Consider the following 14917-nt stretch of genomic DNA (forward strand, 5'->3'; position numbering starts at 1 on the left):
TGGAAATTACACAGGCTCTTAACACCATGCATTTCTGTTTGTTCATGTCTAGGAAGTAGGTGCTTATAATTGTATACCTCTAGAAAGAAAAAAGATCAAATACCTATGTGATCATTTTCTTTAAAAAAATTCTTTTAATTACCAAACTAATATGTGCTCATTACGAAAGAATTCAAACAGTACATAGTTATATAAAGTTAAAATACCTACCATCTGTTGAAAAATTTAACATATTTTAATTAGACTTGTCTTTGGGCAACAATACAAAAATTATTTGGGACCATTCATTCTAATACGATAAAATTAATAGTGCAGCATGATATTCATTCCAGATAGCTAAAGGTTAATACATTCATTTATGCAACAGATATTTCTTAAGTACCATCCATGTACAGGCACTTAAGATGGCACTAGGAGAACAGCAGTGAACAAAATAGGATAGATTTGTTTAGTTAATAGATTATTAGAGGGTATAATCCATGACATTTTGAATGTTTGGAATTGCTTTGGGACTATCACCATTAGTCTGGGCTCAGAAAATAAAAACTTATTAGGACCCAGAATAAAATATTGGAAGGAAGATTCCCTGGGTAGAAGATTATAACCCATAGCAAAATCACACCCAGCTATTTTAATTTATCTGTTTGCTACTGCTCTCCATCTGTTTGAAAAATAAAGATTTGGCCATCTTTGGGGACAGGGAAAAAATACTTAACACTTAGTTACCCATGAAAAAGCAAAATTATTTTCATGTAGTCACTAGTTATGGTAAATGGCACCTCTAATGCTAGGTCTCCTGTGGCATCAGGCAGGATGAAACTAGACAGTCTTCAATAAAGAAAATATTCAGAGACCCGCAAAAGAGGGAGGGAAGCAGTTCCCAAAAACAATTGATGTATTACTTAACCAGGTGCTTAGGTTGTATCAACAGAGACAAAGCCCTCTGCTTTTGTGGAGCTACCTTTCTGTCCAAGGATTGATGGGAATGAGGGAAAGAAGGAAGAAGAGGGAAAACAAATAAGTAAATTATGTGATATGTTACAAAGTTGAACGTGCTGTGGAAAAAAATAGTAGAGCCGGCTGAGCAGGATCCAGAGTGCTGACAGGGCCTGTGGTGGGCGGGGAGAGGCTGGGTTACAGGAGGAAACAAGGCAGGGTCAGCCTCATCAAGGAGATGATGAGATTTAAGCAGAGGCTTGAAAATGGTGAGTGAGCCAAGTGGGACCTGAGGAAGAGTGTGAAGGCAGGGGCAAGAGCAGAGCAAAGGCCTTGAGGTGGAATGTGCCTGATCTGTTCCAGGAGTACAGGCTATGGGGAGAGTCCTGGGGACCAGAGGCAGATCACAAGAGGCTGTGGGGTTATAGTAAGGATGGTGGCTTTTGCTCTGGGTGAGATGGGGAGCCATTTGCAGGGCTGTGAACAGAGGAGTGACATGATTGGACATATATTTTAGAATTACTCCAGCTGCGCTGCTGAGAGTTATTTGGGGACATTCACAGCTAATCCCAAAGAGGTCTGTTGTATACTGTCATGTTCATGGAATGAAACGTCATCGTCTATCAAGCCAATCTATTTTAAAACATCCTAGAGCGTTAACAGTTGGACTCAGCAAACCCCTCTCTTAGATTTAATTCATACACCATTATTATCCACACTTACAGATGAGGAAACTCAGGTGCAGAAAGTAAGGTGACTTATTCAAGGTCCCAGAGTTAGTACCTGGTGGAACTGTGGTTTGAACCCAGGTTGAAATCCAGAGCTTGCTTACATGTTTAATCACTATACCATTCTGTAGGTATTTGGTCTTAAGATGTAGTAGATTTAGTACAGCATAGGCAGTATTTAATTTCTGTACCATCTGCATACTTAAGTAGCCCTGGCTGCTTGAATCCTGTAGTATCTGTCTTTTGCTTTGGCGTCCTTCTGCCTGAGTCTCCCCAGTAGCCTTTTTGTATGAGTTACTACCATTGAGGTAGCTTCCTCCACACCTCTCCCCATTCTTAGTAGATGTTAATTGGGGCAGTCAGGGTCTCTGTGATCTATTAAAGCTTTTACTCAGTTTCTGCTTGTCCCAGTGTTTAGTCTTAGTGTTGCAGAAAAATTTGGGGTATTATTAGTGTTGTGCCATGGTTACGTAGGTTTACATGGGCTGACCTAGGAATTTAGTTGCAGCTGTGGCATTGTTTCTGTGAGGGAAAATGGACTTATAAATGAACTTCTGGAATACACCCCATTTCTATGTTGGGTATGCCTTGCACTTTCTGTTCGCCAAGCTGAGCACGTGGCCCGTCAAGGATCGATAACAAGGACCTAAGAGAGCAGTGCTAGATTGGTGTACTTTCCCAGTCTGGTAAAGATAACAGGTTAATTCCTTTTTCTTTCTTCATTCAGAGATGAGCATCAGGATTTTAGGGATGAGCAAACGCGTCTAAAGAAGCTTCGTGGAAAGGGGAAACCAAGGAAAGGAGAAGGGAAAAGAGCAGCAAAAAAGAAATAATATCGGCCCATCGAGAAAGAAAATTTCCTCCTCAGTGACAGGGAGAAGAAAGTGTATTAATCATCTTTCCACGTGTTGGAGGAATGTAATCTTCCTAAGTGAAGGTTATTTGGAAGAACGCATCATCTCCGTGTTGAAGTCTAATCCAGTTAAATTGTGACTGATTTCTTGAACACATTCTAATGCAAAACTGTTTTGGCCTTGGCTTTGTAATCTGAGGTTTACCTAATTCTCTAATGAAATGAATACATAAATTATTGTTTAATGACTTGTTTGGGGTGGGGGTGGCATGATGGGGGCTGGAGGGAGACCTCATTGTGTGCGTGTCCTATAGTTCTTCGTTACTCCCTTCTTGCTTCCCCACTTGCCCAGCCCAAACTTCTTTCGTCTCTGCCCTTCAGCCACTGTCTCCACTGCTCACCAACCTCACACACTTTCTGTCTCTCCACCTACTCCTCTGAGAAATACAATAAGACTAATTTGTGGGATAAAAGGCTGTGCCCGGAAAGGGAGTATTGAATACCTGCTGTATACAAGGTACTGGTGGTTAGCAAGAGAAATAGTCCCTACTAGAACTTTCAGTCTTGTGGGAGAAACTAATATATAATTAAGTACAGTTGTATTAAGTACTTCAAAGGAAAAAGCCAGACTTCTGTAGGAGTGTGGTCAGATGGATGTTTGGATCCAGAGAAGAGAGCTAGAGGCCCAGACCTCATTAGAGAGTTTAAAGAAGGCCTTCCTAAAGACATGGTATTTAAGCTGAGCCCTGGAGGATAAATAAGAGTTAACCAGAAAAAAAACTGTGAGAAAGGTGTTTGAGGCAGAGAGAGCATGATTTGCAAAGCCCTAAGGTAAGAAGAAATGGTCCTGTTCAAAGATTTGAAAAAAAAACCACTGACTTGTTCATCATTGGCCATGAGGCAGTAGACAAAGGCCAGACCACGAAGGGCTTTGCAAGTTCTGTGAAAAAGCTTTAACTTAGAGGTCAGAGTGTGCACGATTTTATTTCTATAAGAGATGACTTGTATAGATTTGAGTAGCACGCTACCTACCAATTTTATTCTAGCAGTGAATTTCCAAAGAGATCGTGAGGACTTCTCTGGTTATTTTTTTTTTTTTTAAAGAGTTCTGAATTTTTAGCACTGTCCAGTAAATTTTTAAGTACTTTTTAAAATTATTGTGGTAAAATATAACTAAATTTACCATCTTGATCATTTTCAAGTGTACAGTACAGTAGTAGTAACTATGTATGCATTGTTGCGCTAAAGTACTTTTTAACCCCTGTTGCTACTTCTCAGGTTAAGAGAGCAAAGTGCATAGGCAGGAGTATGTATAGCAGCTACTCCAGCTACAATTTTCTTTCTCTGCAACTCTGAATGATGCCAGAACTAGAAGGAATCCTAGTACATATGCTTAGACAAATGGTATTTTTAAAGATACATAATCCAGATGGTATGGCTAGGACCTATATTATCGCCTGTAAAAAAAAAAAAAAAACTATCTAAAATTGGGTGGTTTGTATCTGATAGAAGTGAATTCCAACAGAAGGCTGAGGATCCATTCATTTAGAACTCTACTGAGCACCTGCCATGTGCCTGACACATAATCGTAGAGGATACAGAGACAAATCCACTTAGTCCCTAAGATTGTGTGAATGAGCATGTGTGTGTTGTAAAATATTGGCAAGATCTCAGAAATTTGCTTAGAAAAGTGCAGATACACTGTTATTCTTGGCCAGTGCAGCTGAGCCAGGTGTGGGTGGATGATTATCCCAGGATGTTGGGCTGACAAACAGGCTCTCAGCCTGAACCCAGTATAGCTAAGTGGATGTTCTGAATTATGTGATCTCCAACTTTTGGAGACGGCCTACATGTAAGAGAAACTTGGGAGAATTGGCATGATGTTTTAAAGAGAATAACCACGTTAAATACCAACAGCAGACCTGAATCAGAAAACAAGTAAAGAATCAGTGTATTGGTTAGCTGATGGAAGTTTTCCAGTGACATATTGGACCCTGAGCCTGCAAGGAGCCTTAGCAATGGTTGATGGGGAAGTCTGTAGATAACCCAGCAGTAGGTTAGTGTGCCACTGCTCCTGGCTGAAAATCAAAAACTAAAGCTAAACATTTATTTGTGCATAAGCTGTACCCTCAGATTAACTGAAAGAGTAAATACCGTGTGACTCAAAACAGCCTGTGCTGAACCGCAGTGGACCAGCTGGAAAGCAGAGGCTAAGAAGGAAGAGTTAACTTGACACTGTGGAAGGCAATGAATTTCCAGACACCAGTGCCCAAGGGTTTCGACAAAGACTTAGTGTAATCAGGAAAAAATCTCTTGACTCCAGGTTTAGACTAGCCAGATTGTTTAACTGAGTTTATCTAGTTATAAACTATTTGTGCTTTCCCTCTAATGTTTGGTGTTTAATGTGCATGGATGATTTCAATATGGCATAGTAAAAAAGAGACTGGGTTTTGGATTCAAGTCAGGGATTTGTGACATAGTTTACTTACTGGCTGTGTGACCGTAAGTCACTTACCTTCTGTGAACCTCTTTCTTCCTCTGTAAAATCATGACAATAATACTCACTGGATTAGTGAAATATTAAGATATTTGTGAAAAGGACTGCGTAAATTATAAGGTTAATCAAATGTTTTTACATATAGTGCTTTGTGTGACTAGTAAGAATTGCTGCATCTTAGCGGGTTTTTCCAAGACAATGTTGACAAATATCTGCTAAAAATACAGAGTTCTCCAGATTTACATGCAGCATGATAGGTTCAGGAAGAGGAGGTAGATGGGAGATACATTTTATTATTTATGTAATTATGAGCTCTAGAAATTCACTTTTTAAAGTATGTGTTTCAAAATAAAGCATTTTATACGTAAATTATGTTTTTATTTATAAAGCATCTTCCAAGAAAGAATAAATTGAAATTTGAAATTCTGCCACTTCACCCTGTTTCTCTTTCCTCACACATTTCCCTCAAAGCTCTTATGTGCCTAATTTTAGAGAGTTAGAACAGGGAACAAAACCCTATCCTCATGGTTATTTTTCTTAAATACTCAAGAAAAGTTGAGAAGAAAGAATTTCTTTAAAAAAAATTATGATAGAATCAGCAAAAGAAACAGTAATACATTTGAGAAGACTTAGATAAAACAGAAATAGTCTAACCCTGGATATTGAGATAACTGGAAAAACAGTAAAACATTTATGCTAAACTTAAAAACAGTGAAATGTTTATTAAGTGAATAAAGGAACAAAATGGAGAGAGGAATCATGAAACTACCCAGATGGAATTTTCTAATGTAATTAGAGATCTAGCAATATTATAGGTTCATATTAAAGTATAAGCTAGAGTTAAACCATTATAGATTCTAAGACTTTTCATTCTACTTAAGGAAACATCTTTCTAAAAGGGCATAGATTCATTCATTTATAGAGAGCTTTCTCTGTCCCTGGTGCAGAAGACATGAGCTCCTCCTAGGATTGTCTCAATAAGGTAATCCAAATGGGTGCTCCGTGCAGGATCATTTTCCAAGAAAAGCCACAAAATGATTGATTGGCTGTTAAGTTTAGAATGAAAACAGAATTCTAAATAGAAATTGAAAGTCTTGGAGAGGATACAGGTTAATCTAAAAAGAGCTCTATTCTGAGAATATATATGAGAAATGGGCAATGCATTAAGCACCAAACTGGTAACAAAAAATATAAGTATTTAATAAAAGAGTTAAAGAGAGATCAATGTTGCATCATCAGGAATGACAAGCAGTGAAAGCAACAAATGCGAGTAATGGTAACATTTTCGTAGTACTTACTACATGCTGGGCATTGTCTCTGTAGTTTGTATCTTATTTGACTCCCCCACCCCCATATGACAAGTATCCCCGTTTTACAGATGTGCTCCAAGATCATGCAGCTGTAAGTGTCTAGACTGAAGTTTTAAATTCAAACTGCGACTCCAAAGTCTGCACCTTTAATCATATTCTTATATGTAGGATTTCCACAAGCAGAGAGAAAGGGTTAAAGCAAATAGCATGAGCAAAGACCCACAAGCAACCATAAAAATTCTGGTTAGTGAGCTAGAGTGGGCATAGCCTGGCAACCAAGGAGTCATAACCTGAATGAACCAGCACTGAGCCCTCAAGTTCCCCGTGTCCTTTCATGACCTGATGATGTAGCTCTGATCTGAGTAGTAGTATAACAATAACTATCATATGTCGAGTGTTTTACCATTTGCTAGGCACTCTGCTTCTTTCTTTCCATATAAGTATATCCCTTAATCCATATATCAGCTCTATGAAGTAAGTATTATTTTCCCCCATTTTATACATGAACTTAAGTTTAGAGCTATGTTTCTCATCTCTAGTTATGCTCTAGAATCACCTAGGGGAGGTTATCCCTGTCTCTGGTCCCACTCCAGACTGATCATAATTGGGGTGGGGGGAAAGAAAAAGCATAGACATGGTATTTTTTTTATCTCATTAAGTGGCTCTGCTGTGCAGCCAAGGTTAAGAAATACTGGTCTAAAGCAATATTTCTCAAACTTAAGTATTCATCAGTATGACCTTAAGTTCTTGTTAAACGCAGATGGCTGGGCCTCACCCCCAGAGTTCTTACTCAGTAGGTCTCTGGTGGGGCCTGAGAATTTGCATTCACAACAGGTTCCCAAGTGTGACTGATGCTGCTGGTCTGGGGACCGTACTTTGAGAACCTGGTTTAAAGTAACATGGCCAAAGTCCCACAGCTGGTAAATTATTGTGGCCCCCTAACTCTAGTGAACCTAGCCACCCTGGAGCTTTTTCCTAATCCTGAAGGAGCAAATCTTTAGAACCTGACAGGAAAAAAAAAAAAAGACAAGATATGACACTTAACAAGAAAGTTTTAGTCAACATGAAAAAGTTCATGAAACTATTGGAAGTTGTAAAAGACAATTTGACTAAATGAAGAGACATCCCATATACATGAAGGGGAAGATTAAATATTATAAAGATATTCCTTGGACACCCACCAAGGGGTAGGGCACCCACCAAGGCTGCCAGCTGCTATGGAAAGGTGCCTGTCAGGGACACAACAAGCTGGCCCAGATCTGCTCAGCAACGTCACAGCCAAAGCTGTTGCTGATGCTATTAGAACAGGTCTTGAACCAAAAGGAATGGATAAAAGGATTCCAGATGGAAAGGGTGATGTGACTGTTAGAAATGATGGTGCTACCACTCTGAAACAAAATGCAAGCATTCCATCCAGCAGCCAGAATGCTGGTGGAGCTGCCTAAGGCTCAAAAATAGAGAAGCAGGGCCAGGTGTGGTGGCTCACTCCTGTAACCCTAGTGCTTTGGGAAGTCAAGGTGGGAGGATCAGTTGAGGCCAAGAGTTCAGGCAACTGAGCGAGGCCTCATCTCTACAAAAAATAGAAAAATTAGGCATGGTGGTGTGTACCTATAGTCCCAACTACTCAGGAGGATGAGGCAGGAGGATCCCTTGAGCCCAGGAGTTTGAGGTTGCCGTGAGCTGTGATGATGCCATTGCACTCTAGCCCGGGCAACAGCATTACTTCAGATCAGGAGTTGCGGATCAGGCTGGGCAACATAGGAAGACCCCATATCTAAAAAAATATAAAAAATTAGCCAGATGTGGTGGCATGCACCTATAGTCCCAGCTACTTAGGAGGCTGAGGCAGAAGGATCACTTGAGACCAGGAGTTTGAGACCAGCCTGGGCAACATAGCAAGACCCCATCTCTACAAAAAAATTTTAAAATTAGCCAGGTGTAGTGATTCACACTTGTAGTCCCAACTACTCAGGAGACTAAGGTGAGAGGATCACTTGAGCCCAGGAGTTCGAGGCTGCAAGTGAGCTATGATCGTGCCACTGCACTCCAGCCTGAGCAACAGAACAAGACCTTGTCTCTAAAAAAGGTAAAATGAAATAAAAATAAATATTTTTGAGTTCATACTGTATAAATAAATAAATTGAGGAGAAGGGACAACTTTACCTTACAGAAGAATTCCAATTTTAAAATGTGAGGAATGAGGAAATAGAAAATCACCATTAAAACACCACAATAATAATTGCTGCAAGCAATATCCACTGATGGATGCTAAAATTGGCAGGCAAAAGTTTAAGGAGAAGTAGGATATTTTAATGCTCTCAAAGTATCTTCCCCAAGTAAATATTATTTACAAAGAAAAAAGCAGTAACTTTATGGTGGAGAAGCCTAACAGACACCATGTTGACATTAATAATAAGACACATTGCCATCAATGGATTAAACTCTCAATGGTATTGCACACTGCGAATGCCATACCAACTCTTTGTTTGGAATTCTTCCCAATAATGCAGCAACTCAACCTGTCTAATCATGAGAAAACACCAGAGAAACCAAAACTGAGGGACATTCTGCAAAATAACTGGCCAGTGCTCTGGAAAAATCTCAAGGTCATAAGAGACAAGGGTAGAAAGACTGGTTGGAAATGGTGCCTGTGGGGACCAAGGCCCTCAGCCTGTGGGGGTGGAGCGTGTCCTCATGCAGCGTCTCCCAGAGGAAGGCCGTGGTCACAGGCCACAGCAGAACCACGTCCTGGGAAGCAGCAGCAGCAGAAGGCAGACCAGGAGGGCATGGCCTGGGCATCTGGTGGGGAGACACAGTGCGACTGGAATTGGGAATCAGAGAAAGAGGGGCACAAGCCGTCAGATCAAGCTCAGTGTCTGGGAGCACAAGGGCAAACCAGAGAGGACAGGAAAAAAGCAAAAACCGAATAGGTAAAGCCCGACAGGTCATAAATTAGCAGCCTGTAGCCCACATTTGGCCCATGAACATGAGTTTTCTGGCCCACATAATATTTTTAGAAACCATGAATTAGGTATTAACATTTTAAAATTAAGAGATGTTACATAAAAGCCCAGATATCCAGCTTCTCTTAAAAAAAAGAAAAAAGCAAAAGCCGTGGGAACACGGGGTCTATACGGCTGCCCCCGGGGAGGATTTGAGCTCTCCAGTCCCTCCAGGACAGAGAAGCCAGTGGCCGTCTCCACTTATTATTGGGCTGGTTTCCTGCTGCTAATCTCATTTCTGTCACCTGCCTGGCTTTCCCAGTGGACTCGTTGGTCTTTAGACTTGTCTTTGTTTTTTGTTTTTTTGCTTCTTGTGGTTTTTTTTTTTTGAGACAGGATCTCACTCTGTTGCCCAGGCTAGAGTGCAGTGGTATCATCATAGCTCACAGCAACCTCCAACTCCTAGGCTCAAGTGATCCTCCTAACTCAGCCTCCCAAGGAGCTGAGACTATAGGTGGGTGCCACAACCTCTGGCTAATTTTTCTGTTTTTAGTAGAAACGGGGTCTTGCTCTTGCTCAGGGTGATCTCGAACTCCTGAGCTTAAGTGATCCTCCCTCCCCGGCCTCCCAGAGTGCTAAGATCACAGGCGTGAGCCACCGCGCCCAGCCTGGACTTGTCTTTGGATCTCACTGAAGCATCCAAGTCCATGCAGAGGCCCAGACCTGGGGCAACTCTATGCTAGGCACCATCTGTCTCTGGCCTGCTTAGTGTCAAAGGAGAAGTGCGCACAAGTGCACTGCTCTGAAGCCCTTGGTGCCACCAGAGCACCCAAGTTCCAGTGGCTACCCCATAATCCCTACCATCAGAAACCGAGAAAAGGTAGGAAAATGTGTTGTGAGGAAGAGACTAGCAGGCCTAATGGTTTCTGCTCTTTCTACCATGAGTGATTCTTTGTTCTCCAGCACTTTGTGACGGTGGGGTAAGAAATGGAACAATAGGATCCAGTTGAGTTCTGCAAGGTTAAGTGGACACATTTGAGGGGCGCAGGCGGCAGAGGAGAAAGGAAGAAAGGATTATGTGTTTCACAAGAGAAAGATGGTTGTCAGGGAACAAAAGCTTTTTGACTTTCTGTGTTTCCGTGGGAATGTGCTCATTACCTGCTCTGGTAGCAAACACAGGCAGGCATTGCTGGCCATCGCATAAGCTCCTCCTGGGAATGAAGTCTTGGCCCTTTGGTCAGCCACAGTGGAACAGGACCAGATAGGTGGCCAGCCCAACCAGGGCAACTGGTCTGACAGGCAAGGGAGGGGCTGGGTCACTCTGGGTCTTCAACCACAACTTGACAGGTCAGCCAGGGAACAAGAGGAGGGGGCAGAGCTCAGGGAGAGCCAAGCCCTCGGGCAGAGTATAAATCCCACACAGAGATGCAGGAGGCCAGCCTCAGGGTGACCCCCTGAGAGATAAGAGGTAGCACCGCAGCCTGTGGGTGGGAGCCCCCAGGTGAACCAAGGGGCTCTGCTGCTGCAAAGCCAAGTGGCCCTCCGTGCTCTCCGAAGTTCGTTCCCAGACAGCTACATTCTGGGTGGAGAGGCTAGGCTAAGTGAAGTTGAAAAATAAAGTGAAGGTGACAAAGTCACTACCATGTCAAAATAAAAGTAGATGTAACATGTCAGTATTTAAGTATAAACGGAAAGATTGACTCACACAAATTTGATTTACAGTCAGCCTTTTAGAAATGCACCTATTACATAAAAATTGAGTTTGGTCTATTCTGTGTTTTCTTTGCAGTGGACCTCTCTTCCCTTCTTTGCACTTGGCGGGAGACCAGCAGGAGTAAAAACATGACTTTCATTCCTAGTGTCACAGATCTACACTGATTTTTTTTTCCCAAGCACCTTGTCAGTTAATGTGAATCCACTAAGGCAATAACACTCAGAGGATGGGCTCAACTCACCTACATCAAAAGTGTCAGCAGGAGCTTCTCTGAGTCAGCAGACTGGGATACAGCCCAGAAATCTGCATTCCCAGCTAGCTCTTCCAAGTGCCAAATATGCACTCTAAAGCATGAGAGTCCCTGTTTTAGGAATTCTGGTGGAACCAAAATTGAAAGAGATAAATCCTGGTTCCAAGACAGTTTCTCAGTGAGCCACAAGATGCAGGCATTCAGATGACCTGGGCTCTTACCCAGGGAACATATCAAAGCTGTCTTGAATGGACTTCACATTGTGGTGTTCTCATCACCTGGTCTCCTTCAGCCTCTGTTCTTATCATTCTCTCCAACAAGCTCACACATCTGTCTGGATTTATTCTTAGTGAGTCCTTGGTGTTAATAATTGTTTATCATTCTAGTATGATCTAGTATGATCTTGTCTCTGCAATAGTCTTTGTGTTGGGGATGTTTGGGGATACAGAGGTAATAAGGCTATCCCAATCCCTGGGTGCCAAATTTTGGCCACGTGTGTAGGTTGTAACCTTCATTAGGGAAAGGAAGGCATGACCAGAATTATCCTTCTTATGAAAAATAATCACTTGATCTTTCCTCCCCCTTCATTAGTCTTATGAAGTCTCCCATTGCATTTCACAACCAGCATAAATAGCAGGGAAGATGAAAGTGAAGAAAAGCTCAGTGATCTCATTTTGAGATCACAGTTTGTCTCTAGTACAACAGGCGGGCCCCCCAGCTCTTCTCCGACCGCAGCTTCTGTTTGCCACATCACCAAACCCTCACTGGCGCCAGCTCCCCGAGGAAGGCAGGGCAACCAGGGCAAACAGAAATAAAAGGAAATTGGTCAAGACCATCTACTCAATTGTGACCACCCAAAGACTTCATTTATTGTCAAATGTTCTACAAAGAACAAGTTCTACTTCTGTGATTTTTTTTAAAATTAATTTTTTTAGAAAGGATAATGTTATGAATTTAAAACAGAGCATCCCAAATGATGCAGCTTTCTTATCACTAAAAATTAAACATCTGAGAAAGCATCATCAAAATAACTCAACATGGTGATGAGGGTTATGTTTTTCCAATTTTTATTATTCTGAAGGAGCTCCAACCAACTTTAAACTACTGAAAATCCCATGTGTTCTGCTTTCCTTTCTGCTTCCACCACAGCCCCCTCAGACTAAGGGATTTCACCACTGCCCAGTGCCTCAATGCACAGGAACTGGTTCAGCCTGTCAGAACCTTTCCTGTGGTGCTTGTTCCCACGTCACCTGGACAGGTGACCTTCAGAATGAGTCATTCTTTTTCTACACCCCAGGCTGGTTCAGGTACAATAAAGAATCTGTTTCTGAAATGCCAATCTCTAAAAAAGAGTCTTCAAATACTTTTTATGAATTTGCTCCTGGCAAAACACAATTTCATGTTCTCCATCTTGCTCCTAGGTTGTACCAACTAGCAGGCCTAGCTGAAATGGACAAGAGTTTACAGCACACAGAGCTTTTCTATTCAAAGTGTGGTCCATGGATCTCCTGGGAACTTTTTAGAAATGCAAAATTGCAGCCCCATCCCATGCCTTTTGAATCAGAATCCCAATGTTAACAAAAACCCCTGATGGTTTGTATACACAAGAAAATGTGGGAAACATTATCCTAGGATTTGTATTAACCTTCAGAGTTCTTAGAGGTTACATGTGTACCAGGGAGCCAAATGCAGCCTTTCTGCCTTTATTCATACAGTTCATTATTCTCTTTGCCTGGAAAAGCCTTCCATTATGTCTCATTGACGTGGGGAACTCTTACTCATCCTTCAAGGCCCAGTCAAAAGATCATATCCCCATTGAAACTTTCCTGATACCCTGAGTCAAAACTAATCATTTCTACCAGTGAGTCAATGAAGATATTAAGAAGGAAATTTAAAAATTTCTCAAAACAAATGAAAATGAAAACACAGCATATCAAAACCTATGGGATACACTCACGCCTGTAATCCTAGCACTCTGGGAGGCCAAGGCGGGAGGATTGTTTGAGCTCAGGAATTCGAAACCAGCCTGAGCAAGAGCAAGACCCCGTCTCTACTAAAAATAGAAAGAAATTAATTGGACAACTAAAAATATATAGAAAAAATTAGCTGGGCATGGTGGTGCATGCTTGTAGTCCCAGCTACTTGGGAGGCTGAGGCAGAAGGATTGCTTGAGCCCAGGAGTTTGAGGTTGCTGTGAGCTAGGATGATGCCACGGCACTCTAGCCCGGGCAACACAGTGAGACTCTGTCTCAAAACAAACAAACAAACAAACAAGCAAAAAAAAACCTATGGGATACAGTAAAAGCAGTAATAATAGGAAAGATTATAGCAATAAGTGCCTACATCAAAAAGGTAGAAAAGCTTAAAGTAAACAACCTAATGCATCTCAAAGAACTAGAAAAATAAGAGCAAACCAAACCAAAAATTAGTAGAAGAAAAGAAATAATAAATATCAGAGCAAAAATACATGAAATTGAAACAAAAAATACAAAAGATCAACAAAACAAAAAGTTGGATTTTCAAAAAGATAAACAAAAGTGACACATCTTTAGCCAGCCTAACTAAGAAAAAAAAACAGAAGACCCAAATAAAATCAGAGATGAAAAAGGAGACATTACAACAGATACTACAGAAATCCAAAGGATCATTAGAGACTACTAGTAGCAACTATATGCCAATAAATTGGAAAACCTGAAAGAAATGGACAAATTCCTAGGCACATGAAACCTGTCAAGACTGAACCTGGAAGAAATCTAAACCCTGAATAAGCCAATAACAAATAACAAGATAGAAGTAGTAATAAAAAGTCTCCCATCAAAGAAAAGCCCAGGACCCAATGGCTTCACTGCTGAATTCTACCAAGCATTCAAAGAACTCATTCCAATCCTGCTTAAACTATTCCAGAAAATCAAGGAGTAGGGAATCCTCCCAAACTCATTCTACAAGGCCTGTATCACCCTAATGCAAAAACTAGACAAAGACACAACAAAAAAAAAGAAAACTTAGGCCAATATAAGTTAACATAGATACAAAAATTCTCAACAAAATGCAGCAAACTGAATTCAGCAACACATTCAAAAGATTATTCATCATAATCAAATGGGATTCATCCTAGTAATGCAAGGATAGTTCCACATACATAAATCAATCAATGTGATACATCGTGTCAACAGAATGAGGAATAAATACCATGTGATCATGTCAATTGATGCTGAAAAAGCATTCAATAAAATTCAACATCCTTTCATGATAAAAACTCTCAAAAAACTGAGTATAGAAGGAACTTACCTAACACGATAAAAGCCATATATGACAGACCCACAGCTAGTGTCATACTGAATAGGGAAAAACAGAAAGCCTTTCCTCTAAGATCTGGAACAAGACAAGGATGCCCACTTTCACTACTGTTATTCAACATAGTACTGGCAATTCCAACTACAGCAATCAGACAAGAGAAAGAAAGAAAGGACATTCAAATAGGAAAGGAAGAAGTGAGATTATCCTTGTTTGCAGATGATATGATCTTATATCTAGAGAAACCTAAAGACTCCACACAAAAAAGAAAACTATTAGAACTGTAAACAAATTTAGTAAAGTTGCAGAATATAAAATCACCATATAAAAATCACTAGCATTTCTCTATGCCAAGAGTAAACAATCCGAAAAAGAAACCAAGAAAATAATCCC

At 40.9% G+C, this 14917-nt stretch overlaps 1 protein-coding gene across 1 annotated transcript in view; it reads left to right on the plus strand.

Moving 5' to 3' along the window:
* MRPS33 (mitochondrial ribosomal protein S33) overlaps window positions 1-2755 on the plus strand; it is a 3865-nt gene extending 1110 nt beyond the window's left edge. Inside the window, exon 2 of the mRNA XM_012649791.1 lies at window positions 2392-2755. Within this exon, the coding sequence (XP_012505245.1) occupies window positions 2392-2497 (106 nt within the window). The 3' untranslated portion in view covers window positions 2498-2755. The remainder of the gene's footprint in view (window positions 1-2391) is intronic.
* Window positions 2756-14917: the final 12162 nt, after the last annotated feature.

The sequence above is a fragment of the Propithecus coquereli genome, unplaced genomic scaffold, assembly GCF_000956105.1.
Source record: "Propithecus coquereli isolate 6110/MARCELLA unplaced genomic scaffold, Pcoq_1.0 Scaffold302, whole genome shotgun sequence".
NCBI classification, from domain to species: Eukaryota; Metazoa; Chordata; class Mammalia; order Primates; family Indriidae; genus Propithecus; species Propithecus coquereli.